The sequence below is a fragment of the Epinephelus lanceolatus genome, chromosome 18 (assembly GCF_041903045.1).
Source record: "Epinephelus lanceolatus isolate andai-2023 chromosome 18, ASM4190304v1, whole genome shotgun sequence".
Taxonomy (NCBI): domain Eukaryota; kingdom Metazoa; phylum Chordata; class Actinopteri; order Perciformes; family Serranidae; genus Epinephelus; species Epinephelus lanceolatus.
The window spans coordinates 21,558,007-21,585,461 of record NC_135751.1 but is presented as its reverse complement, the minus strand read 5'-3'; the positions used below and the strand labels follow the sequence as shown (position 1 = coordinate 21,585,461).

Genomic DNA, 27,455 nt, shown 5'->3' with positions numbered 1-27,455 from the left:
TGAATAATAATATATATTAGAATATATTATTACAAGTTATACTCTTCAAAATTCATTTATATATATGAGGGACTTTGAGTTAAAAGGCTAACTGTTATTTTACTTACTGAATATCACAGTTGATACTCATCAATGATATTTAATTTTACTGCATTTCAGAGATTTGAAATGTGGGCATGCTTTGACACTTAATACCAATGACATTTGAGTTAATCTCACGAGGCGTAAAGAGTTTATTGGTTCAAAAAGGAAAGTCAAGGCACAAGTCCCTTAATAGAGTATATAAATAGCCTATATAGTTGTCAAATTTGTTATGTTTTGATGTTATTGTGTATCGTACACAATGTACAATGCCTCATGCAATAAAGCAATTTGAAGCTGTTGTTATAGTTTATTTTTCTTCATCTTCATTTGTAGTTTTACTAAAAACATTTTCAGTTTTACTAAAAATGTACTAAAATTCTGATCCTGGCTTGCTGAATTAATTTAACATTTACAGTTCTCAGGTTTTCTTGCTATTTTAAGAGCTGTGCAAAGTTATATTTCAAACATGAAAAAGGCTTACTAAGATAGTTCTCACAATGACAGGGATGCTTGACCAAATCGAGTGGCGGACTGCTGCTGACTGGGCTGTTCCCGCCTCTATAAAAGCAGCAGCAGCTTCAGACTCCTCTGACAACTGACAGGCATCACAGGTGAGTGCTTTGTGTGTGTTTTATGCTTGCCTAATTTGCTTTTAATTAAAACTGCATCAATGAGATATGACTATTTGTCATCATGTTTTTCATGTCAAGTAATCTTGACAGAATTATGTTACCTCTCTTGTGCAGCAAGTTTACTCTTAAAAGTAAATTTTGAAAAGTGTTACAGTGACTCAGTCAATGGATATTCTTTGAATGATTTGGAATCACTGGAGAGGCAATGAAAATGGTCTTCACAGTGGTGTAGGTATACTTTTTAAATTAAAGGCATGGCAAAGCAGCTTCGTTCATGTAGCACATCCAAAGTGGTTTTCAAAGGCAAAGAAAGGCATTAGACTGACAAGAAGTAATAAAACAATAAGCAATAAAACTAAAAAAAAAAAATCAATATGGATAGACCAAAAATAGATTTTACAAATTAGATAAAATTAAATAAAAAAAACAAACACCTAAAATTAAATATAAATAACAGACACAGTGTAGTCATAAACGCTTAGGAGCCGTGAAAATTAGCTACAATAGGTAAAAACTCATGTAATTTGACTGCTGTTTACTGCAAACACTAGACAATGGAAGCATATCTTAATTATGTGTCCCCTTTTAATGATCATCTCAATCTTTTTTTAATAGCTTCCTAAGACACCATCAGATCTGTGTCACTCAGTTGGGATAAAGTGAGGTAAAACATTATCTGCAATCCAGTAACACCACAGCACAATTAGTCAGATACAAACACTACCAAAATCACTACCTTAACTACACCACAATGAAATATATTCAAATCAATTCAAACTCTAATTCTAACACCTCTTATCTTTTCAGTCCTCACTAAACTGCCATCATGAGCACAGACACGGAGATGGCGCAGTATGGCCCTGCGGCCATTTATCTGCGCAAGCCTGAGAGGGAGAGGATTGAGGCTCAGACTATTCCATTTGATGCCAAAACGGCCTTTTTTGTGGTAGATCCTGATGAAATGTACCTAAAGGGTAAACTCACCAAAAAGGAGGGTGGCAAAGCCACAGTTGAGACACTGCCATATGACGGAAAGCCGTCAAAGGTAAGTGTAATCGTGAAAATCAAATGACCACACAAAGACAGATAACTGATGGTTGTTTTCGAAAACATTGGGATGATATTGTCTTTTTTATGTCACAGACTCTTAAAGACTAAATGACCATCTTAGTATTTTTTTCTTCTCATAGGTAGCTGAATAAATGCTGTAACTGAAATTCTTGTCGACAGTTCAAATAGGATGAAATCCATCCTATAACAGATTATTTGAAATACTGTCCGAGTGATACTGAACAATTTTTCACTGCATTTTCTGTTCAGACTGTAACAGTGAAGGAGGATGACATCCATCCCATGAATCCTCCAAAGTTTGACAAGATTGAGGACATGGCCATGATGACCCACCTCAACGAGCCTTGTGTGCTGTATAACCTCAAAGAGCGTTTTGCATCATGGATGATCTACGTGGGTGTTTAAGTTTGCACTTAGAGAAGCACATTTCTTTTTTGTAAAGTCTCTACTCTAAATGTTCAGATTGGACTTTAACAGTTTATATGTCAAAGGTAAATGCAATGACGTTTGGAATGAACAACCTTGTCTTTACAGACCTACTCTGGCCTGTTCTGTGTCGTTGTGAACCCCTACAAGTGGCTTCCTGTGTACGATGCTCAGGTTGTGGTAGCATACAGAGGCAAGAAGAGGGTTGAGGCTCCACCCCACATCTTCTCCATCTCTGACAATGCCTATCAGTTCATGCTCACTGGTAAGATATTTTGAGAAAAACACAAATGACTATCTTTACCTGGCACACAAACAAGACACTGCTGATATGACCTCAAATGTGTTTGTATTTCGAACATATGATATTTTATGAAACACTGAAATATTTCTTAATTTCAGATCGTGAGAACCAGTCTATCCTTATCACGTGAGTAATGTACAAATAACTGAATCATAGTTATATAGCATATATATATATATGCATATATATATATATATATATATATATATATATACACACACACACACACATATATAGAGTGTATGAATATATGAGAAATATATATGACTCAAGATATCTCACTCTTCCCCCCAGTGGAGAATCCGGTGCAGGAAAGACTGTCAACACCAAGCGTGTCATCCAGTACTTTGCAACAATTGCAGTGGCTGGAGCTAAGAAGGCTGAGCCACAAGCTGGCAAAATACAGGTAAAGATGGCCTGTTAATTTTTTAAAAATGGTCACAGAATTGTCTGTTTATGGATTCTTAACAATCTCCAACATATATTGTAATATAATTTTGTAGGGTTCGCTGGAAGATCAAATCATTGCAGCCAACCCTCTGCTGGAGGCCTATGGTAATGCCAAGACTGTGAGGAATGACAACTCCTCTCGTTTTGTAAGTGTTAAAAAGGGGAAAAATAAAAACAACCTTTTTGAGCTGCATATCAATAATCCCGCTGACTCAAGTTTGATATGTTCAGGGTAAATTCATCAGGATCCACTTTGGAACTACTGGCAAACTGGCGTCAGCTGATATTGAAACATGTAAGTAATTTTCAATATTTTGCTCAGTCACCTTTGTTTGACTTTACACGTGAGTATGATGCTAGTTTTGAAAAAAAAAATGCTAAAGAGACATCTGTTGCCACTGCAAGTCATTATATATACATAGTGTATTGTGACCTTGATTTGTTATTCTTAGATCTGCTGGAGAAGTCCCGTGTCACCTTCCAGTTGTCTGCTGAGAGGAGCTACCATATCTTCTATCAGCTAATGACTGGCCACAAGCCTGAGCTCCTGGGTATGTTACAACACAATAAACAAAAGACAAGAAAAAAAGTAGTAGTAAGGTATGTGCGCATTTATGCATGTCCTCTAATTTCTTCCAGAGGCTCTCCTTATCACCACCAACCCTTATGACTATCCAATGATCAGTCAGGGTGAAATCACAGTCAAAAGCATCAATGATGTGGAGGAGTTCATTGCAACAGATGTAAGACAGCAATTTAGTTAATTAGATAGTATACTGGGGAATATGTTATACATACCAATAACTTTGCTTTATTGATATTGCAGACTGCTATTGACATCTTGGGCTTCACTGCTGAGGAGAAGAATGGCATTTACAAGCTGACTGGAGCTGTGATGCATCATGGCAACATGAAATTCAAGCAGAAGCAGCGTGAGGAGCAGGCTGAACCTGATGGCACTGAGGGTAACTGCTTAAATTATGTATTCTCATCATGCAAGTTTTAAACACTACACAAGGTAAAGCATAGTTAGCACTTATCATGTTTCTTTCTATCAGTGGCCGACAAAATTGCCTACCTTCTGGGCCTGAACTCAGCCGATATGCTGAAAGCTCTGTGCTACCCAAGAGTCAAGGTCGGAAACGAGATGGTGACCAAAGGTCAGACCGTGCCACAGGTAAGAAAAAAGAAAATGCGATGTCTGGAAAAGTTAAGGGATGGTTTGCATTTTGATATGAAAATATTATCCTGATAATTTTCCACACTAAAATTGTTTTTTGTAGGTCAACAATGCTGTCATGGCTCTTTCTAAGTCCATCTATGAGAAAATGTTCTTGTGGATGGTCATCCGTATCAATGAGATGCTGGACACAAAGCAGCCAAGACAGTTCTTCATTGGAGTGTTGGATATTGCTGGATTTGAGATCTTTGATGTAAGTAATAAAAAGACATCAGTATTGATAATATATAAACACAACAAGACCAATCGACTGAGTATCCACCTGTATACTATAGTTCAACAGCTTGGAGCAACTCTGCATCAACTTCACCAATGAGAAACTGCAACAGTTCTTCAACCACCACATGTTTGTCCTGGAGCAAGAGGAGTACAAGAAGGAAGGCATTGAGTGGGAGTTCATTGACTTCGGTATGGACTTGGCTGCCTGCATTGAACTTATTGAGAAGGTAAAACAACTCTGTCAGGTAGAACTTAAATCCTGTTTTCTGACTACCTGCTAAATTATTGATTCTTACGTACTGTCTATGACATATTGTCCCTTCAGCCAATGGGCATCTTCTCCATCCTCGAAGAGGAGTGCATGTTCCCCAAGGCCTCTGACACAACTTTCAAGAACAAGCTGCATGATCAGCATCTTGGAAAGACCAAGGGCTTTGAGAAGCCAAAGCCTGGAAAGGGCAAGGCTGAAGCTCACTTCTCCCTGGTTCACTATGCTGGTACAGTGGACTACAATATCAATGGCTGGCTGGACAAGAACAAGGACCCCCTGAATGACTCAGCTGTTCAGCTCTACCAGAAATCTTCAAACAAACTGCTGGCAATGCTGTATGCAGCTCATGGTGCAGCTGATGGTAAGAAAGAAGAGCACTGAATATGCAGTACAGATACAGTATTTCAACATAACAAAAGTATCCCTAACAGACACATGGTTTCAGTAACATTATGTGCATTTTTCGTGAAAAAATATTTTTTTAAAATCCACTACTTTCTACTATTATTGGTACAAGAAAGTGTGCAACATGGTTGAAATTACTGTATCTTTATTAACTATTAGCAGTTCATCAGAGAGTGCAGTTTAAAATGTTATATGAGATGCATTAAGTTTGCATTGATTGGTAAGAATGTGTGTGTCTATTACATTTGGTTTGGGACTGATATTATGTTGATGACTGCAGTGTAGTAATATATTTATTCATGTGACTTAATTTAAGAATCTTCACCCTTTACGCAACAAAGACTTCTTTCAGCAGTTACTGCAGTGCTGTTTATTCAAGGCCATTAATGAAATACAATGATTTGTGAAACAGAGGCTGCTGCCAGTGGCAAGAAGGGTGGTAAGAAGAAGGGTGGTTCCTTCCAGACTGTGTCTGCTCTCTTCAGAGTATGTACTGTTTCATATCTCTGAATAATAATTAAAGACGTCATGTTAAAATACTGATGACCTATTATCTCATGATGCTGACCCACAGGAGAACTTGGGCAAGCTGATGACCAACTTGAGGAGCACTCACCCCCATTTTGTCCGTTGCCTGATTCCTAATGAGACAAAGACCCCAGGTAAAAAACACATATCCCAGTTTTGAGCATTACGTCTAGGATTTTAACGCAAATAAATGTTTAAATAAAATAAATGTGCAACATGCAGGTCTTATGGAGAACCACTTGGTCATCCACCAACTGAGGTGTAACGGTGTGCTGGAGGGCATCAGAATCTGCAGAAAGGGCTTCCCCAGCAGAATCCTCTACGGTGACTTTAAGCAGAGGTGACTGTAGTTTTCATTATAAGCAAGTCAAGTTGACTTCAGTATAGGTATGGTGGTGGAAAAACACTGGGAAAAGATAGGAGGTAAATACAACAACACTATTTTCTCTTGCAGATACAGAGTGCTGAATGCTAGTGTCATCCCCGAGGGACAGTTCATTGACAACAAGAAAGCTTCAGAGAAGCTGCTGAGCTCTATTGATGTGGACCACACTCAGTACAAGTTTGGACACACAAAGGTAAATTCTTATAGTCAGTATTAACAGATTTTGCCATCTGGTGTATTCATGTTTACTGATGTCTAAATTCCTACATTTGACAACACAGGTGTTCTTCAAAGCTGGTCTGCTGGGTACCCTGGAGGAGATGAGAGATGACAAACTAGCTGAGCTAGTGACCATGACTCAGGCTCTCTGCAGAGGATATGTCATGAGGAAGGAGTTTGTTAAGATGATGGAGAGGAGGTAGGATTGTCATGCACTATACTTAACTACTCTGTCTGATTGAATAGTGACTGTTATACACCCCATCTCTACTGAAGCCAAATACAATAAAAATTTGTGTCTCTATTTATTTTTCAGAGAATCTATCTTTTCAATCCAGTACAATATTCGTTCATTCATGAATGTGAAGAACTGGCCATGGCTGAAACTGTACTTCAAGGTCAAGCCTCTTCTGAAGAGTGCTGAAACTGAGAAGGAGCTGCAGCAGATGAAGGAAAACTATGACAAGATGCAAGCAGACCTGGCTACTGCTCTGGCCAAGAAGAAGGAACTGGAGGAGAAGATGGTTTCCCTGCTGCAGGAAAAGAATGACCTGCAACTGCAAGTGGCAGCTGTGAGTGAAATATAATGAATAAGATCTAGCCTGTAGTCCTCAGTCTACCATATAAAGAATTCCCATAATACATTAAATAAATAGTAAAATATTCATATTTTCATGGTAGATTTAAAATGCGATACATCAGCAACCACATCTGTGTTAAAAAAATAGGAAACAGAGAACCTCTCAGATGCTGAGGAAAGGTGCGAGGGGCTCATTAAGAGCAAGATCCAGCTCGAGGCCAAACTCAAAGAGACAGGGGAGAGACTGGAGGATGAAGAGGAAATGAATGCTGAGCTGACTGCCAAGAAGAGGAAATTGGAGGATGAATGCTCTGAGCTAAAGAAAGACATTGATGACTTGGAGCTCACCTTGGCTAAAGTGGAGAAGGAGAAACATGCCACAGAAAACAAGGTTCAGTTAATTTAAGTCTGACCTAAAACAAACAAAAGTTAAATATGTCCATTCTTTTTTAGATATATAATAAAGTGATGTTTAATGTTCCTTTTATACAACTGTTAGGTGAAAAACCTGACAGAGGAGATGGCATCTCAAGATGAAACCATTGTCAAGTTGACCAAGGAGAAGAAAGCCCTCCAAGAGGCCCACCAGCAAACACTTGATGATCTCCAGGCAGAGGAAGACAAAGTCAACACGCTGACCAAGGCCAAGACAAAGCTGGAACAGCAAGTGGACGATGTAAGAAAACAATGTCATGATTTCCTTTTGACCTTTTCTCTGTAATGACTTGGTATTCTTGGCACTGATGATCTGTCTTTTAAATGCCTCTAATGAACTGTCATTAACTGTCATTTGACAGCTCGAGGGATCTTTGGAGCAAGAGAAGAAGCTCCGCATGGACCTTGAGAGAGCCAAGAGAAAGCTTGAGGGAGATCTGAAACTGGCCCAGGAATCCATAATGGATCTGGAAAATGACAAGCAACAATCTGATGAGAAAATCAAGAAGTATGCGTTTTGTTATTTTTGATATTTGATTTACTATAATCATAATGCAACATAATGATCCAAAGTCAGCTATGACAGTAAAAAAAAAATGTCCTCCTCTTCCAGGAAGGACTTCGAGATCAGCCAGCTCCTCAGTAGGATTGAGGATGAACAGTCTCTTGGTGCTCAGCTTCAGAAGAAAATCAAGGAACTCCAGGTAACATATTTGATATGAATAGTAAAGTGAGTTTATCAAAAACAACATGCTCAAGCTAATAAGATCCCTTGATATAACTATAACCAAATCTAGGCTCGCATTGAGGAACTTGAGGAGGAGATTGAGGCTGAGAGGGCTGCTCGTGCTAAGGTGGAGAAGCAGAGGGCTGACCTCTCCAGGGAGCTTGAAGAGATCAGCGAGAGGCTTGAGGAGGCTGGTGGAGCAACAGCCACTCAGATTGAGATGAACAAGAAACGTGAGGCTGAGTTCCAGAAGCTGCGTCGTGATCTTGAAGAGTCCACCCTGCAGCATGAAGCCACTGCAGCAGCTCTCCGCAAGAAGCAGGCTGACAGTGTTGCAGAGCTGGGAGAGCAGATTGACAACCTCCAGCGTGTCAAGCAGAAGCTGGAGAAGGAAAAGAGCGAGTACAAGATGGAGATTGATGACCTCTCCAGCAACATGGAGAATGTTGCTAAAGCAAAGGTGAGCAAATGAAGGATTTGCTTTTCATTTAGCTCAGAAATATGGTCTATAAGTATTAAAAAAGGCAGGACCTTGAAACGTAAAGAAATACTCAACAGAAATATTGTTGTTTATAGGGCAACTTGGAGAAAATGTGCAGGACTCTTGAGGACCAGTTGAGTGAGCTCAAATCCAAAAATGATGAGAATGTTCGTCAGCTGAATGATGTCAACGCACAGAGGGCCAGACTGCATACAGAGAATGGTGAGGCACATGTGCACCTGTAATGAGAAGCACTCTTTCAGGAGGGCCGATCATTTTAACTGACTAGTTTTTACATTGTCCTTTAGGTGAGTTTGCCCGCCAGGTTGAGGAGAAGGAAGCTCTTGTTTCCCAGCTGACCAGAGGCAAGCAGGCCTTCACTCAGCAGATTGAGGAGCTGAAGAGGCATGTTGAGGAGGAAGTGAAGGTATGAAAAGTTAATATCTCTCAGATTCTTAAATGGTATAAATCAGCTTATCTGTTTCAAAATATATCCTATAACTTACAAAAAGACAAATTACTCAGTATAAATGGATAAACTGAGAGCTGTCATAAAACGGAAGTGAGAAAAAATGCTTTAGATCTGATTTGGACATGGGCTGTGTGTTCAACAGGCAAAGAACGCCCTGGCCCATGCTGTTCAGTCAGCCCGTCACGACTGTGATCTGCTCAGAGAGCAGTATGAGGAGGAACAGGAGGCCAAGGCTGAGCTGCAGCGTGGAATGTCCAAGGCCAACAGCGAGGTGGCTCAGTGGAGAAGCAAATATGAGACTGATGCTATCCAGCGCACTGAGGAGCTGGAGGAGGCCAAGTACATAAATATTTTCTTTTTTCCTAAATAGGTAAAATTTTGCTTTCTATTTTTCCAATTAGCCACAAGTAAATTCTTTTTCACTACAGGAAAAAGCTTGCCCAGCGCCTGCAGGATGCTGAGGAATCCATTGAGGCTGTGAACTCCAAGTGTGCCTCTCTGGAGAAGACCAAGCAGAGGCTGCAGGGTGAGGTGGAGGACCTCATGATTGATGTGGAGAGAGCTAATGCTCTGGCTGCCAACCTTGACAAGAAGCAGAGGAACTTTGATAAGGTAAATGGTTAAACTTGTAATTATAACTAGTTTTATCACAAGAAACACAAACCTATGTAGTTAACTATTTATTGTCCGATATAATTTTAGGTCCTGGCAGAATGGAAGCAGAAGTATGAGGAGAGCCAGGCAGAGCTGGAAGGAGCTCAGAAGGAGGCTCGCTCTCTCAGCACAGAAATGTTCAAGATGAAGAACTCCTATGAGGAGGCTCTGGATCAGCTGGAGACCTTGAAGAGAGAGAACAAAAACCTGCAGCGTATGTGAACTTTTATACTTGAGTGTAATGTTTATTGTATGAAAGCTCCTACATGTCTAATCTGTTTCATTTTGTATTGTTTTTCCTGTAGAGGAGATCTCAGACCTGACTGAACAACTTGGTGAGACTGGAAAGAGCATCCACGAGCTGGAGAAAGCCAAGAAGACTGTGGAGACTGAGAAGTCCGAAATTCAGACAGCGCTGGAAGAGGCTGAGGTAAAACAACATCAGGATTTGAAAAGCCATCCAGCAGTCAGCCAGTTCTTGAGTTGGGCTAAATGGACTTGTATCATGACAGTCATGAACGGCACTGGATCTTCAAACTTTGTTTGGTTTGGCACATTAATATGAAACTAAAAACAACATGCTTGCTCTTACTGAAAATAGTCAATAATTTCTTAACGTCTGGGTGACCTCTTGTAATGGTGATATGGTTTCATGAAATACGCTGATGAAAACAGGGGCTTTTAGTATTTTTCACTTCTATCACATTCTATCAGTTTAGAGGAAATCTTGTATGAGTAATTTACTTTTATAATTTAATTGCTTAAATTATACACAGGGTACACTGGAGCACGAGGAGGCCAAGATCCTCCGTATTCAACTTGAGCTCAACCAGGTCAAAGGTGAGATTGACAGGAAGTTGGCAGAAAAGGACGAGGAGATGGAGCAGATCAAGAGGAACAGCCAGAGGGTGATTGACTCCATGCAGAGCACTCTGGATGCTGAGGTCAGGAGCAGAAATGATGCCCTCAGAGTCAAGAAGAAGATGGAGGGAGACCTGAATGAGATGGAGATTCAGCTGAGCCATTCCAACAGGCAGGCCGCTGAGGCCCAGAAACAGCTGAGGAATGTCCAGGGACAGCTCAAGGTGAGTTTTGTTTGATTACGTATTTAATTAGTTTAGAATAAAAGACAAATAAGTGAACTTTTTTCTTTTCTTTTCAATGTCAGGATGCCCAACTGCACCTTGACGATGCTCTCAGAGGACAGGAAGACATGAAGGAGCAGGTTGCCATGGTGGAGCGCAGAAATGGCCTGATGCTGGCTGAGATTGAGGAGCTGAGAGTTGCTCTGGAGCAGACAGAGAGAGGCCGCAAAGTGGCTGAGCAGGAGTTGGTTGATGCCAGTGAGCGCGTCGGACTGCTTCACTCTCAGGTTGGTTGCCTGTTATATACAAGAGAATACATTTGCTTAATAAAATACATAAAAATGTTAAATTAAAAATAATTTTTTAAAATACGCTTTTTCAGAACACCAGTCTTATTAACACCAAGAAGAAGCTGGAGGCTGACCTTGTCCAGGTACAGGGTGAAGTGGATGATGCTGTCCAGGAAGCCAGAAATGCTGAGGAGAAAGCCAAAAAGGCGATCACTGATGTGAGTTTATACACCTAAGGAACTGCTTCTTGTGTGTGTTCAGTGGGGAGTGTTAAGATTTTTTCAGCATAAACTGGGATTAGAGTACATTGTATCATTTTAGGCTGCCATGATGGCGGAGGAGCTGAAGAAGGAGCAGGACACCAGTGCTCACCTGGAGAGGATGAAGAAGAACCTGGAGGTCACAGTTAAGGACCTGCAGCACCGTCTGGATGAGGCTGAGAACCTCGCCATGAAGGGTGGCAAGAAGCAGCTCCAGAAACTGGAGGCCAGGGTATGCACTATACATGAAAAATAAAGTAAAACATTTTTGGGCCAGTGTGGAATAAATTACACTTTCATTGCTTTGTACTAAATGTTTGTACTAAAATTTATCATCATGTTACAGGTGCGTGAGCTGGAAGCTGAAGTTGAGGCTGAGCAAAGACGTGGAGCTGATGCTGTAAAAGGAGTCCGCAAATATGAGAGGAGAGTAAAGGAGCTGACCTACCAGGTAATTCCTATAAAACAACTACCTTAACTTCTCTTTTATTCTCTATTCTTCAACACTTACCCTATAATCCTTTATTTGTATAGACTGAGGAGGACAAGAAGAATGTGAACAGACTTCAGGACCTGGTGGACAAGCTGCAGCTCAAAGTCAAGTCTTACAAGAGACAGGCTGAGGAGGCTGTAAGTCAAATACACAATGTGACACATTTACAGTTGATTTAATAATAACATTGCCCTTAACTGCCTTGACACTATGTCAATACAACTCAACTCCCTTCACAGGAGGAGCAGTCCAACACTCACCTGGCCAGACACAGGAAGGCTCAGCATGAGCTGGAGGAGGCTCAGGAGCGCGCTGACATCGCTGAGTCACAGGTCAACAAGCTCAGAGCCAAGAGCCGTGACATGGGAAAGGTATCTTTGTTGTTTGCATGATCTCAGACTCAATTGTGTTGACATCAGAAGTCAGTAAAATGAGTCGATGCTGTTCACTTTGTGTGGACAGTGTAAATCAGCATTACAGCTTATTCAATCAATTGATTTTCACATGCAAAGAGAGAATAACTTATGCAGTAACTTGATTCCTTAATTTGAACTCTCACTATACTCACTGATTTTCCCCTTTTTTTCTTCAGTCTGATTCTGCTGAGTAAGAGTCGTCATCCAGCTGGAGCCTTTTTCAACAGAGTTCATAAAATATGAACCAGTGGGTGGGGGGCTCTTAAACATTTCAATAAAGATAATAATTGTCATCACAATCTAAAATCCTGTCATTTCCTTTCTGACAACATGGTTGATCATAAAAACATATAGTCCAAAACTAAGTAGAGCAATTAGCCATGCTGTAATATCTTCTTGTCAGCAGCGTGCGTGTAAGGGCAATGTGTCCGTCTGAAATGTTGTGGGTTTAAAGTATAAAGCTAAACAAAATAGAAATACATGTATTTGGGATGTATTGAGCAAGTGGTAACCTGAGATTTGCAATAAGGTGCAATAATAATACACTGGGAGTTCTTTCTTTTAAAAAAATTGTTAGCTTTTGTTAAATTTCTGCTTTTGAAAGCTTGGTTGTTGGCACAGTTTGTGATAGTGTCACAAAACAACATGGTGAGGTAAGGTTAGCTAGTAGAAGTAAAAAATACAGATAGAAGGGCAAAGCAGATGGTTGTTCTGCTGCACTCCTCGAATATACTGTTAAGACTATAGGCCATTAAGCTCCATGAGAAGACATCTTGGGTTTAATTAAACTATCAATCAGTTTCATTCTGTTTACTATGACAAACACACTTTTGTATACATTTTAAATACATATGTTTGGCCAAATTGTGCATTTGATTTCCACTGGTAAATTAGTCCACACAAATTTGTGACACAGTTAACAAATAAATGCCCAGACAACAGCTGAAATAAACGTTCTCCTGGGCCTGTTTATCACTCAAGACAGGCAGAAATGACATGGAAATATCTGCAGGCAGATTGGTTGAGTTCAGAAACCCATACAGAGATTATACTGTCAACACTTTTCCCAAATTGTTGGGCAGATAATTATGTTATGATTGTATGTTACATTTGCCCTCCATTATAATGTGAGCAGCTGTTAGGCTACATTATTCACATATTCTGAGTTGTAGACACACTAACATTAATGCCTCCCTAACCCTCAAATTTAGATTTATTAAATCAACGATAAAGAATTATGAGAACAAATATTTTCTAGTTTGAAAAACAATGAACAAAAAAGAAAAACTGTTTATTTTTTCCCAGATGAATAAACACTGCCAGCAAAAACCCCAAACAAATCCCTTGCCTCTCAAGGCTTCCATAATAAAATACAATTAGCGGATCAAATTCTGCTTAGGACTCCAAAAAGGCTAAGGCCTGCCCAGCATCCTTGTAATGCTCTATTTGAGATGTCACAGGCGACAAATAGATGTAGGTTGCCAAGTCATGCAAGTCTTTGGAGTCTTGGAGGAAACTAACCTTTGACTTGGAATCTTGGAGCAGAATGAAGTCTCCACTAAAGCTTTTGATGCCCCTTCATCTGCTAGCCCTTTGGGCTTTTCAGCGTAGGGTACTTGGATTTCACATAACTTCTGTATCATCCCAAAAGGAATATATGATGACAGGGTAAACTTGTCCAGCAAAAAGAAATCAACACCACCAAAGTGGATTTCCTTCTATGGTAGAAGCCCAAAAAGTAAATAGGATCAGCATTCTGTATATAACTCACGGGTCCAAGTGATGATTTACGTTTTAATTAAATGACATTTAGATATGATGAGTATCCAGGTTGGATGCAATGAGGAATCATAATAAAAATATAACAAACTCCCTGGATGGATTCACAATTCACTCTTTATAGCTGGCAACACAGGGTAATTACAAACAAGAGACAAAGGCTGTGGGTATAATCTCGCCACTCTTTCACATCTGACATGACATGTGACAGTCTTCCTATACATATATACATCCATGCTTATACAAACATCTATTCTGAAGCAATGGCTTAATGTTATCAGTCTCTGAAGCAAAGAAGTGATAAAGAACAATATAAAATACTTGTGTGTTAGTTACTTGGACCCTACAAGACATCACATAATCTACTCAAATCCATGTGTGCTCCAAGCAAACTCAAAAGTCAGTACAGACTGCTCACCCACTTCCTAAAATGGGTGTTTTCTGCCAAGTGGACACAAAAATGCCATAATAAACCATAAGCCCTCAAGATTTGCTAGGAAACCCATGTCATGTTTCTTTAACAGATGTCATCTCTTTAGTATCAAATGTGGAGGTTGGATGCAGTTCATTTTGCCTTGTGAGCATTTTATTTTTGGGCCTGTTCTCAAATGAACTGCCAAATCTCCTCATGCCCATTAATGGAGGTCTATAACAGCCGATTAAATTTATATGGATATTACTTCACCTTTAATTTTATTACAGAAATATGAGATGAGCCCCCTCCTGATACTGTAGACCACAAAAACTTGGGGGCATGTCCAAAACTACACTCTACATGCATCTGAGATGGCACAAAATCACAAAAGGGATATAAACTCTTTTAATAATTTAATTTGATTTATTTTGAATTTATAAGATCAAATTGCACACAAATGTATCTTTACACTTCACTGTATAGATATTCTTTAAGTGTCACTGACATGCGTTTTTCATAAGGTTTTTATGAGCACAATGACATATTATATTGTATTGACATATTATTTTGTTGTTGACCACTGTCTTATATTAGTATCATTTAGGGGTAAACGTTCTTTCATTTCAGTGATCTCAAATGTCCTGCAACTGAATACCAGTGGAATCTGGAAGACACTCCAAAACCAACCCCCAAAGCTGCCCATGAATTAAAAAATAAATAAAAATGTTAATGCTAAAAACACATTTCAACTTTAATGACCATCAGATTAAAAACTACAATGATAGGAATCCTACACAGACCGTATTCTGCACTATTAAATGAATGACACAATTCCATCACATCTGTGCCTGCACTTGGAGGCAGTAGTGGACCAACATTTAGAGCAGTGAGCTTGTAACTCACTAAGATAATTTAGGGCAGAAATGCACAAGTACCTCCTTCCCTCTCCCTAAAAATGAACCTCTAAGCTTTCCTTACCCTTCTTGGGTTTACTAGAATATTTTTTGTTTGTTAATAGCAAATTTTGTGTGTAAGTGCATTCTAGCAACTCTTTGCCCTGCAACTGCAACTCCTCTTTTGTTACAGTGGAGCTTTGTTCATATATAACATGCCAGGTGAAAGCTTTAATTCATATTTTGAATTTAAACACCCACATTGTGTTGCTCACATCATGAAATCAATTAGTACATCATCAAAATGTGTCCTGTATTTTTAAAATGTACTTGCAAAGAATTATGCATGCCATTTCCTTAAAAACCACTGCCACAAAATAAGCAACAGGGTGCAGAGGTTATGACCAAACTCAGTGAGAGCCTACTGCTGACTAGGCACCCCTACCCACTATAAAAGAGGCAGCTCTGGACTTGTGCATAAGGTGATAGGCTCCCATCACAGGTGAGTGTATGCACTGAGACGTCTGTTTGTACTCTTATTGATAAGTCTGTAAAGTTGATGTACTTGATTGCTTATGCACTCTGTCCACAAGTCTTTGGCAGAGTTATCGTGGTGGTATTCTTGAGTGGACAGCATCTTTCCAAAACAATTTTTTAACACATTTGAAAAGTTTTAAAAAAACAATGGCTTAGTTTGTAATGTCATCTAACACACACACTGTCTCATCACATATGTACAATATTATCAGTAAGACCATACTAATTCTCTGGTTGTGAAGGGCAGTTGAGTTCAAATATATTATTTAAATCGAAAGATGTTTTGCCGCCTTTACCCTTTACTGGTCTCAAATTCACTGAATTTCCATAACTAAAATTTGAAATTACAAACTGAAACACTTCTCATGTTTGATCATCTTTTTATAGCATCTTGCAACTCCACCAGAGACTGTGCCATTCATTCTTCTTTGGAGCTTGGTGAGGTAAAAGATATTCACCATCAGCTTGATAGTAGACCATGCTGTACCAAGCTAATATCTTTACAGTACAGTGTACTCTTTATCTTTTCAGTGTCCACTAAAGTGCCATCATGAGCACAGACGCAGAGATGGCGGCCTATGGCAAGGCCGCTCTCTACCTCAGGAAGTCAGAGAAGGAGAGGATTGAGGCACAGACTGCTCCATTTGATGCCAAAACAGCCTATTTCTGTGTAGATGAGGCTGAGATGTACGTCAAGTGTAAACTTACAAAGAAGGAGGGTGGCAAAGCCACATGTGAAACTGACGGTGGAAAGGTAGGCCATTCATTTTTAAACTTTTTAAGCAAAACTTCCAAATTGATTTCCTCTAAGACTATTTCTGTACAGTAGGAGGATATTCTTTTTTTCCAAGCAATATGTTTGTGGAACATTTAGTGAACTAGTAAATTATCATTGTATTTCAGATTTGCACTGACACTGTTAACAACAATGACATCCATCCAATGAACTTTATTCATTTAAGATGCTCTCTTAAAATGCTTTCTTCCCATTCAGACTGTCACTGTAAAAGAGGATGACATCCATCCAAGGAACCCCCCAAAGTATGATAAAATTGAGGACATGGCCATGATGACCCACCTCAACGAGCCCTGTGTGTTGTATAACCTCAAAGAGCGTTATGCATCCTGGATGATCTACGTGAGTTTCCATTACACAATGCCAATTTAATGTGTATGTACAAATAAATATGTGTGAATTCAAATGTTAACTCTAGGTTTATGCTCTCAACTATTACAGACCTACTCTGGGTTGTTCTGTGTTGTCGTGAATCCCTACAAGTGGCTTCCTGTGTATGATCCTGAAGTTGTGGCAGCATACAGAGGCAAGAAGAGGGTTGAGGCTCCACCCCACATCTTCTCCATCTCTGACAATGCCTATCAGTTCATGCTCACAGGTAAGATCAAACAGACCAGTGTTAAAATATAAATAAAGAGGTAAAATTTACCTTTAGCAAAAACTTATTGAAGGAACAATAAAAATGGAACTCGTGAAGCATATATGTTTGTATTTCAGATCGTGAAAACCAGTCTGTCCTGATTACGTGAGTATAGAACCATCTGTCATTCTAAATCTTTATAAACTTTATGATACTTAAGCAGAATCTTGATAATGTGTTTCTTATACCCAGTGGAGAATCTGGTGCAGGAAAGACTGTCAATACCAAACGTGTCATCCAGTACTTTGCAACAATTGCGGCTCTTGGAGCTAAGAAGACTGAGCCAACACCCGGAAAAATGCAGGTTAATTGTTTTGTTTTTTTAAATACTGTTTCTCAGAGGAAGGTTCATTTTAATTTCTTTAGCTCATGTACCTCATATCTCCTCTTGCAGGGCTCCCTTGAGGACCAGATCGTTGCTGCCAACCCTCTGCTGGAGGCCTATGGTAATGCCAAGACTGTGAGGAATGACAACTCCTCTCGTTTTGTAAGTACCGGTGGAAATATCTTGAGATGTTTTTTTGTTGCAAAGTTACAAAAAATAATGTTATTAATGATCTGGCTGTCTAGGGTAAATTCATTAGGATCCACTTTGGCACTACTGGCAAGCTGGCTTCAGCTGATATTGAAACTTGTAAGTCTTAACCATGGGGAGAGTTAAGATTCATCTGGAGAGAAATGTGGTCTCTGATAGAGTAATACATTATAATATAATGCTGTGAACTCAAAGTTTTTGGTTAATTTTCTTTATTTTCAGATCTGCTGGAGAAGTCCCGTGTCACCTTCCAGCTGTCTGCTGAGAGGAGCTACCATATCTTCTATCAGCTGATGACAGGCCACAGGGCTGATGTTCTGGGTATGTTATAACACAAATTTGTAATTAATAATAATTAATAATTTGTAAAAATAGAAATTTAAAATAAAAAATGTATGTTTATGTATTTCTACGCTTCGTCTTTAGAGGCTCTTCTGATCACCACCAACCCCTATGATTATCCAATGATCAGTCAGGGTGAAATCACTGTCAAAAGCATCAATGATGTGGAGGAGTACGATGCTACTGATGTAAGACAACAATTTAGTTTAAGAGATAGCATACCAGGTAAAATGGTTCCCTGTACCAATAACTTTGCTTTGTTGACATTGCAGATGGCTATTGACATTTTGGGCTTCACCCCTGAGGAGAAGAATGGCATTTACAAGCTGACTGGAGCTGTGATGCATCATGGCAACATGAAATTCAAGCAGAAGCAGCGTGAGGAGCAGGCTGAACCTGATGGCACTGAGGGTAACTGCTTAAATTATGTATTCTCATCATGCAAGTTTTAAACACTACACAAGTTAAAGCATAGTTAGCACTTACCATGTTTCTTTCTATCAGTGGCCGACAAAATTGCCTACCTTCTGGGCCTGAACTCAGCCGATATGCTGAAAGCTCTGTGCTACCCAAGAGTCAAGGTCGGAAACGAGATGGTGACCAAAGGTCAGACCGTGCCACAGGTAAGAAAAAAGAATCTTTGAAAATACTTGCATTTTGGTGTGAAAATAATATTCTGAGAATTAAATCTTTTTTTGTTTGTAGGTCAACAATGCTGTCATGGCTCTTTGTAAGTCCATCTATGAGAAAATGTTCTTGTGGATGGTCATCCGTATCAATGAGATGCTGGACACAAAGCAGCCAAGACAGTTCTTCATTGGAGTGTTGGATATCGCTGGATTTGAGATCTTTGATGTAAGTAATAAAAACATATCAGTATTGATGATATATAAACACAACATGCCCAAATGACTGAGTATCCACCTGTATACTATAGTTCAACAGCTTGGAGCAACTCTGCATCAACTTCACCAATGAGAAACTGCAACAGTTCTTCAACCATCACATGTTTGTCCTGGAGCAAGAGGAGTACAAGAAGGAAGGCATTGAGTGGGAGTTCATTGACTTCGGTATGGACTTGGCTGCCTGCATTGAGCTTATTGAGAAGGTAAGCAGCCACTCAGGTAAACCCGATTTCTTAAATCATGTGCATATGTTTACTGCCCCAATTTAATTTTTAACATGAAATGAATGAAAAACTCTCCTCAGCCAATGGGCATCTTCTCCATCCTTGAAGAGGAGTGCATGTTCCCCAAGGCCTCTGACACAACTTTCAAGAACAAGCTGCATGATCAGCATCTTGGCAAGACCAAGGCATTTGAGAAGCCAAAGCCTGGAAAGGGCAAGGCTGAAGCTCACTTCTCCCTGGTTCACTATGCTGGTACAGTGGACTACAATATCAATGGCTGGCTGGACAAGAACAAGGACCCCCTGAATGACTCAGTTGTTCAGCTCTACCAGAAATCTTCAAACAAACTGCTGGCAATGCTGTATGCAGCTCATGGTGCAGCTGATGGTGAGGAAGAAGAGCACTGAATATGCAGTACAGATACTGTGTTTCAACATAATTAAACGATCCCTAGCATACACATGGTTTCAGTAACATTATGTGCATTTTTTGTGAAAAAAAAAAATCCACTATTTTCGACTATCATTGGTACAAGAAAGTGCGCAACATGGTTGAAATTACTGTATCTTTATTAACTATTAGCAGTTCATCAGAGAGTGCAGTTTAAAATGTTATATGAGATGCATTAAGTTTGCATTGATTGGTAAGAATGTGTGTGTCTATTACATTTGGTTTGGGACTGATATTATGTTGACGCCTGCAGTGTAGTAATATATATTTATTCATGTGACTTAATTTAAGAATCTTCACCCTTTACGCAACAAAGACTTCTTTCAGCAGTTACTGCAGTGCTGTTTATTCAAGGCCATTAATGAAATACAATGTTTTGTAAAACAGAGGCTGCTGCCGGTGGCAAGAAGGGTGGTAAGAAGAAGGGTGGTTCCTTCCAGACTGTGTCTGCTCTCTTCAGAGTATGTATGGTTTCATATCTCTGAATAATGATTAAAGACGTCATGTTAAAATACTGATGACCTATTATCTCATGATGCTGACCCACAGGAGAACTTGGGCAAGCTGATGACCAACTTGAGGAGCACTCACCCCCATTTTGTCCGTTGCCTGATTCCTAATGAGACAAAGACCCCAGGTAAAAAACACATATCCCAGTTTTGAGCATTACATCTAGGATGGTAACGTAAATAAATGTTTAAATAAAATAAATGTGCAATATGCAGGTCTTATGGAGAACTTCTTGGTCATCCACCAGCTGAGGTGTAACGGTGTGCTGGAGGGCATCAGAATCTGCAGAAAGGGCTTCCCCAGCAGAATCCTCTATGGTGACTTTAAGCAGAGGTGACTGTAGTTTTCATTATAAGCAAGTCAAGTTGATTTCAGTATAGGTATGGTGGTGGAAAAACACTGGGAAAAGATAGGAGGTAAATACAACAACACTATTTTCTCTTGCAGATACAAAGTATTGAATGCTAGTGTCATCCCCGAGGGACAGTTCATTGACAACAAGAAAGCTTCAGAGAAGCTGCTGGGCTCTATTGATGTGGACCACACTCAGTACAAGTTTGGACACACAAAGGTAAATTCTTATAGTCAGTATTAACAGATTTTGCCATCTGGTGTATTCATGTTTACTGATGTCTAAATTCCTACATTTGACAACATAGGTGTTCTTCAAAGCTGGTCTGCTGGGTACCCTGGAGGAGATGAGAGATGAGAAACTAGCTGAGCTGGTGACCATGACTCAGGCTCTCTGCAGAGGATATGTCATGAGGAAGGAGTTTGTTAAGATGATGGAGAGGAGGTGGGATCCTCATACAGTACACTGAACTGTAGTATTCAATCACAACGCTACAATACAGATATTCTTGTCAAAATTTTATCCTCAGCAAAGTCGCATATCAGTAGAAATGACACATTATCTACTTTTATTTTCCAGAGAATCTATTTACTCCATCCAGTACAATATTCGTTCATTCATGAATGTGAAGAACTGGCCATGGCTGAAACTGTACTTCAAGGTCAAGCCTCTTCTGAAGAGTGCTGAGACTGAGAAGGAGCTGCAGCAGATGAAGGAGAACTATGATAAAATGCAAACAGACCTGGCTGCTGCTCTGGCCAAGAAGAAGGAACTGGAGGAGAAGATGGTTTCCCTGCTGCAGGAAAAGAATGACCTGCAACTGCAAGTGGCATCTGTGAGTAGGAAAAAAGAGCTTGTGTTCTCTTATTTTCAGATATCTCAGTGAGATAAGAAGAGACCAGATACGTATCTTGTTCTCTGATTGCCTTGCCAAAGTTGATGATGACTCAATGAAAAATGAACAAAAACCTTATAAATATTAAAATCTTTAACAAAGACAATAATTAATAAATGCAATGTGTGTGTTCCAAATGTACTATAGGAAGTTGACAATCTAGCAGATGCTGAGGAAAGGTGCGAGGGGCTCATTAAGAGCAAGATCCAGCTTGAGGCCAAACTCAAAGAGACAGGGGAGAGACTGGAGGATGAAGAGGAAATGAATGCTGAGCTGACTGCCAAGAAGAGGAAACTGGAGGATGAATGCTCTGAACTGAAGAAAGACATTGATGACTTGGAGCTCACCTTGGCTAAAGTGGAGAAGGAGAAACATGCCACAGAAAACAAGGTTGAAATCATATTAAACCTATTTCCTTTTTAAATATAAATTATATGGTTATACAGTAAGGGAAATAATGACCTTCCACATCATTTCAGGTGAAAAACCTGACAGAGGAGATGGCATCTCAAGATGAAACCATTGCCAAGTTGACCAAGGAGAAGAAAGCCCTCCAAGAGGCCCACCAGCAAACACTTGATGATCTCCAGGCAGAGGAAGACAAAGTCAACACTCTGACCAAGGCCAAGACAAAGCTGGAACAGCAAGTGGACGATGTAAGAAAACCATTGCTTTCACAGTTATTAAAGTATAAAGCAGTTTGGGTCTTAATACTGATGATGACTATTTTTTATTTCAAAAGCTTGAGGGATCTTTGGAGCAAGAGAAGAAGCTCCGCATGGACCTTGAAAGAGCCAAGAGAAAGCTTGAGGGAGATCTGAAACTGGCCCAGGAATCCATAATGGATCTGGAAAATGACAAGCAACAATCTGATGAGAAAATCAAGAAGTATGCGTTTTGTTATTTTTGATATTTGATTTTACTATCACCATAATGCAACATAATGATCCAAAGTCAGCTATGACAGTAAAAATTTTTTTTTCCTCTTCCAGGAAGGACTTTGAGATCAGCCAACTCCTCAGCAAAATTGAGGATGAACAGTCTCTTGGTGCTCAGCTTCAGAAGAAGATCAAGGAACTCCAGGTAACATATTTGACATGAATATTAAAGTGAGTTTATCAAAAACAACATGCTCAAATAAGCTTCCTTGATATTATTATCATCAAATCTAGGCTCGCATTGAGGAACTTGAGGAGGAGATTGAGGCTGAGAGGGCTGCTCGTGCTAAGGTGGAGAAGCAGAGGGCTGACCTCTCCAGGGAGCTTGAAGAGATCAGCGAGAGGCTTGAGGAGGCTGGTGGGGCAACAGCCGCTCAGATTGAGATGAGCAAGAAGCGTGAGGCTGAGTTCCAGAAGCTGCGTCGTGATCTTGAAGAGTCCACCCTGCAGCATGAAGCCACTGCAGCAGCTCTCCGCAAGAAGCAGGCTGACAGTGTTGCAGAGCTGGGAGAGCAGATTGACAACCTCCAGCGTGTCAAGCAGAAGCTGGAGAAGGAAAAGAGCGAGTACAAGATGGAGATTGATGACCTCTCCAGCAACATGGAGAATGTTGCTAAAGCAAAGGTGCAAAGGTTCATTTAGCTCAGAAATATGGTCTATAAGTATTAAAAAAGGCAGGACCTTGAAATGTAAAGAAATACTCAACAGAAATATTGTTGTTTATAGGGCAACTTGGAGAAAATGTGCAGGACTCTTGAGGACCAGTTGAGTGAGCTCAAAGCCAAAAATGATGAGAATGTTCGCCAGCTGAATGATGTCAACACACAGAGGGCCAGACTGCAGACAGAGAATGGTGAGGTACCTGTGCACCTGTAATGAGAAGCACTCTACAGGGAAGGCCGATCATTTTAACTGAGCAGTTTTTACATTATCCTTTAGGTGAGTTTGCCCGCCAGGTTGAGGAGAAGGAAGCTCTTGTTTCCCAGCTGACCAGAGGAAAGCAGGCCTTCACTCAGCAGATTGAGGAGCTGAAGAGGCATGTTGAGGAGGAAGTGAAGGTATGAAAAGTTTACATGTCCTGTTTTTACATTTTAACAGGTAATGAATTGAGTTCTTTTCAACTGCAGTCATTAAAAAATATGTACAGTACATTCTAATAAAATTCAAAAAATTAAAGCTCAATCATATTCGAAATTCAACAGCAAAACCATCCATACAGACATATTGCTATAATTGCTAACTGAAATCTTTTTTGTGAATTACATTTTTGGTGGTTAATGAAAAGAAAAATCAGTATGACTTAATGCTGAGTACCCATTTAGATGCTCTTTGTATGCTTCATAAGTAAATTACAAATGTTCTGTCATGTTCAACAGGCAAAGAACGCCCTGGCCCATGCTGTTCAGTCAGCCCGTCACGACTGTGATCTGCTCAGAGAGCAGTATGAGGAGGAACAGGAGGCCAAGGCTGAGCTGCAGCGTGGAATGTCCAAGGCCAACAGCGAGGTGGCTCAATGGAGAAGCAAATATGAGACTGATGCTATCCAACGCACTGAGGAGCTGGAGGAGGCCAAGTACATAAATATTTTCTTTTTTCCTAAATAGGTAAAATTTTGCTTTCTATTTTTCCAATTAGCCACAAGTAAATTCTTTTTCACTACAGGAAAAAGCTTGCCCAGCGCCTGCAGGATGCTGAGGAATCCATTGAGGCTGTGAACTCCAAGTGTGCCTCTCTGGAGAAGACCAAGCAGAGGCTGCAGGGTGAGGTGGAGGACCTCATGATTGATGTGGAGAGAGCTAATGCTCTGGCTGCCAACCTTGACAAGAAGCAGAGGAACTTTGATAAGGTAAATGGTTAAACTGGTAATTATAACTAGTTTTATCACAAGAAACACAAACCTATGTAGTTAACTATTTATTGTCCGATATAATTTTAGGTCCTGGCAGAATGGAAGCAGAAGTATGAGGAGAGCCAGGCAGAGCTGGAAGGAGCTCAGAAGGAGGCTCGCTCTCTCAGCACAGAAATGTTCAAGATGAAGAACTCCTATGAGGAGGCTCTGGATCATCTGGAGACCATGAAGAGAGAGAACAAGAACCTGCAGCGTATGTTATTTTTACTACACTTGTGTGTTTTCTTCTCTGTCCCTTACAAGTCCTAGTTTATGAACCTGTATGGCCTGTACACATGAAAACTGTATTAGTGCCAATATTGTAATTCAAGGAGACACTCATACCTTCAGAATGTGATTTGACCCATGGTTTGCCTCCTCTGAACTTGAAGGATAATTAAGAATTACACTTCGACATTTGACTTCTGTCTTACAGAACAGACCACTTCTGTACGTCACATCACATCACATCACATCACGTCATATGTGTTTTGGTTTTAATTGTTCCACAGAGGAGATCTCAGATCTGACTGAACAGATTGGTGAGAGTGGAAAGAGCATCCACGAGCTGGAGAAAGCCAAGAAGACTGTGGAGACTGAGAAGTCTGAAATTCAGACAGCACTGGAGGAAGCTGAGGTAAAATCTTGATTACAGTATAAGACCACTCACATGATAAAAGAGCATCTATCTGAGGGCATATATGTAACCATTGTTTTGAGGTAGTTTCTGCAAAAGATAAGTTTTGGTTTGTTTGTGATTTTTTAAGGGCACACTGGAGCACGAGGAGGCCAAAATTCTTCGCGTTCAGCTTGAGCTCAACCAGATCAAAGGTGAGATTGACAGGAAGTTGGCAGAGAAGGATGAGGAGATGGAACAGATCAAGAGGAACAGCCAGAGGGTGATTGACTCCATGCAGAGCACTCTGGATTCTGAGGTCAGGAGCAGAAATGATGCCCTCAGAGTCAAGAAGAAGATGGAGGGAGACCTGAATGAGATGGAGATTCAGCTGAGCCATTCCAACAGGCAGGCTGCTGAGGCCCAGAAACAGCTGAGGAATGTCCAGGGGCAGCTCAAGGTGAGTTTTGTTTGATTACTTATTTAATTAGTTTAGAATAAAAGACAAATAAGTAAACTTTTTTCTTTTCTTTTCAATGTCAGGATGCCCAACTGCACCTTGACGATGCTCTCAGAGGACAGGAAGACATGAAGGAGCAGGTTTCCATGGTGGAGCGCAGAAACAGCCTGATGCTGGCTGAGATTGAGGAGCTGAGAGTTGCTCTGGAGCAGACAGAAAGAGGCCGCAAAGTGGCTGAGCAGGAGTTGGTTGATGCCAGTGAGCGTGTTGGACTGCTTCACTCTCAGGTTTGCTGTCATCAATTCAAAAGAAACTAATACTTTGAATACATTATAATAACAGTATGTTATTAAACACGGCTTTTCTTGAACATGCAGAACACCAGTCTTATGAACACCAAGAAGAAGCTGGAGTCTGACCTTGTCCAGATTCAGGGTGAAGTAGATGATGCTGTCCAGGAAGCCAGAAATGCTGAGGAGAAAGCCAAAAAGGCGATCACTGATGTGAGTTTACATCTCTACCTCACCTATGTTATGTTATTGGTCTACTTCCATGCACTGTTAATGTTAAGTTTATTATAGATTATAAATGATTTAGAGAACATTTTATCATTTTAGGCTGCCATGATGGCGGAGGAGCTGAAGAAGGAGCAGGACACCAGTGCTCACCTGGAGAGGATGAAGAAGAACCTGGAGGTCACAGTTAAGGACCTGCAGCACCGTCTGGATGAGGCTGAGAACCTCGCCATGAAGGGTGGGAAGAAGCAGCTCCAGAAACTGGAGTCCAGGGTATGCACTTCATGTACCTTAAATGCTCAAAATACACAAGGTTTAGAATGTAAAATGCACTTTCAATGTGTAGAAGAAAAAAACTTCTCAGTACTATTTTTGATGAATCATCACATTTCAGGTGCGTGAGCTGGAAGCTGAAGTTGAGGCTGAGCAGAGGCGTGGAGCTGATGCTGTAAAAGGAGTCCGCAAATATGAGAGGAGAGTGAAGGAGCTGACCTACCAGGTAATTTATTATTCAACTAAAAACTTTAATGAGTTCTTAATGGTTTGATTCTGCCACTATCCTTCACTGGTAACAATCCTTTATCTGTGTAGACTGAGGAGGACAAGAAGAATGTGAACAGACTTCAGGACCTGGTGGACAAGCTGCAGCTCAAAGTCAAGTCTTACAAGAGACAGTCTGAGGAGGCTGTAAGTGAAGTGTTTTATTATTTACATAGCACAAATTAATAACAACACAAAGAAACCATAATACAATGGAATATTAAAAAATACAAAATACTGTGACTCACCTTTCTTCACAGGAGGAGCAGGCCAACACTCACATGTCCAAGCTGAGGAAGGTTCAGCATGAGCTGGAGGAGGCTCAGGAGCGCGCTGACATCGCTGAGTCCCAGGTCAACAAGATGAGAGCCAAGAGCCGTGATGCTGGAAAGGTAACCATTTATCAATGGGCACTCACGTTTAATGGGTTTTTAAGTTAATTCATATGTATTCTTTATAACATTATTTATTCATTTGCATAGATTGTGTTGAGATTTTAATAATATAGTATGTCCTATGATGAGTCATTTTTCTTTTTCTTCCTTTTTTTTCTAGTCTGACAGCGCCGAGTAAGAAAAAACATCACCTGGAGACTTTTGACAGTATTCATAAAATATGAACTTGCTGTTGAATTGTCTTGCAATGTCAATAAACTGTATATAAAAATATTGACTCTGTATTACTTACTCTGTTTTTTTTATACAAGTCATACAGTATTCAACACAGCAGTTAGGTGAAGCTACATCAGTTGACTTGTTTTAACTGCTTATCTGGTTTGCTGGGTGGAGAGCTCTTGCAGTTCAACATTAATATTTTCCTTCATCTTAATAATACTGATTCATACTCACAGGGCAAGGAGAGCACTTGGCTTGGTGTTCCCCATAGCTGCTTTTAATATGAGTGACAGCAGTGTCAGGTTCAACCTTAAAAGACACCTTCACATTTTACGGAGTAGAAATGAAGAGTCATAATTTCAGTATACAGTAAATACAGTATTATAGGCTAAATATAACATTAAGAACCACAATTTATGCCCATTCTCAATTTATTTATACAGTACAAATGGATATATTAAACTAGGATTTCTACCTCATCGTT

The 27,455-nt window shown here is 40.1% G+C and overlaps 1 protein-coding gene across 1 annotated transcript; it reads left to right on the top strand.

Moving 5' to 3' along the window:
• Positions 1-1,321: 1,321 nt before the first annotated feature.
• Positions 1,322-27,023, top strand: LOC117268424 (uncharacterized). The gene is made up of 78 exons (XM_033644867.2): positions 1,322-1,380; positions 1,524-1,761; positions 2,037-2,180; positions 2,322-2,478; positions 2,616-2,643; positions 2,812-2,923; positions 3,021-3,113; positions 3,199-3,262; positions 3,420-3,518; positions 3,607-3,710; positions 3,794-3,932; positions 4,026-4,144; positions 4,251-4,400; positions 4,483-4,653; positions 4,752-5,058; positions 5,515-5,588; positions 5,677-5,764; positions 5,853-5,970; positions 6,085-6,208; positions 6,297-6,433; positions 6,551-6,806; positions 6,963-7,205; positions 7,314-7,490; positions 7,612-7,757; positions 7,863-7,953; positions 8,047-8,436; positions 8,553-8,679; positions 8,766-8,884; positions 9,072-9,268; positions 9,358-9,541; positions 9,632-9,797; positions 9,889-10,013; positions 10,360-10,668; positions 10,752-10,955; positions 11,051-11,176; positions 11,280-11,450; positions 11,565-11,669; positions 11,753-11,848; positions 11,951-12,082; positions 12,304-12,317; positions 16,295-16,505; positions 16,746-16,889; positions 16,989-17,145; positions 17,265-17,292; positions 17,380-17,674; positions 17,758-17,821; positions 17,945-18,043; positions 18,149-18,252; positions 18,337-18,475; positions 18,569-18,687; positions 18,770-18,919; positions 19,002-19,172; positions 19,274-19,580; positions 20,031-20,104; positions 20,193-20,280; positions 20,369-20,486; positions 20,601-20,724; positions 20,813-20,949; positions 21,085-21,340; positions 21,548-21,790; positions 21,880-22,056; positions 22,143-22,288; positions 22,393-22,483; positions 22,573-22,962; positions 23,065-23,196; positions 23,283-23,396; positions 23,715-23,911; positions 24,001-24,184; positions 24,275-24,440; positions 24,739-24,863; positions 24,994-25,302; positions 25,386-25,589; positions 25,680-25,805; positions 25,920-26,090; positions 26,212-26,316; positions 26,409-26,504; positions 26,618-26,749; positions 26,913-27,023. The coding sequence occupies exons 2-78, from the start codon at positions 1,543-1,545 to the stop codon at positions 26,928-26,930; spliced, it is 11,736 nt and encodes a 3,911-aa protein (XP_033500758.2). The 5' UTR covers positions 1,322-1,380; positions 1,524-1,542; the 3' UTR covers positions 26,931-27,023.
• Positions 27,024-27,455: the final 432 nt, after the last annotated feature.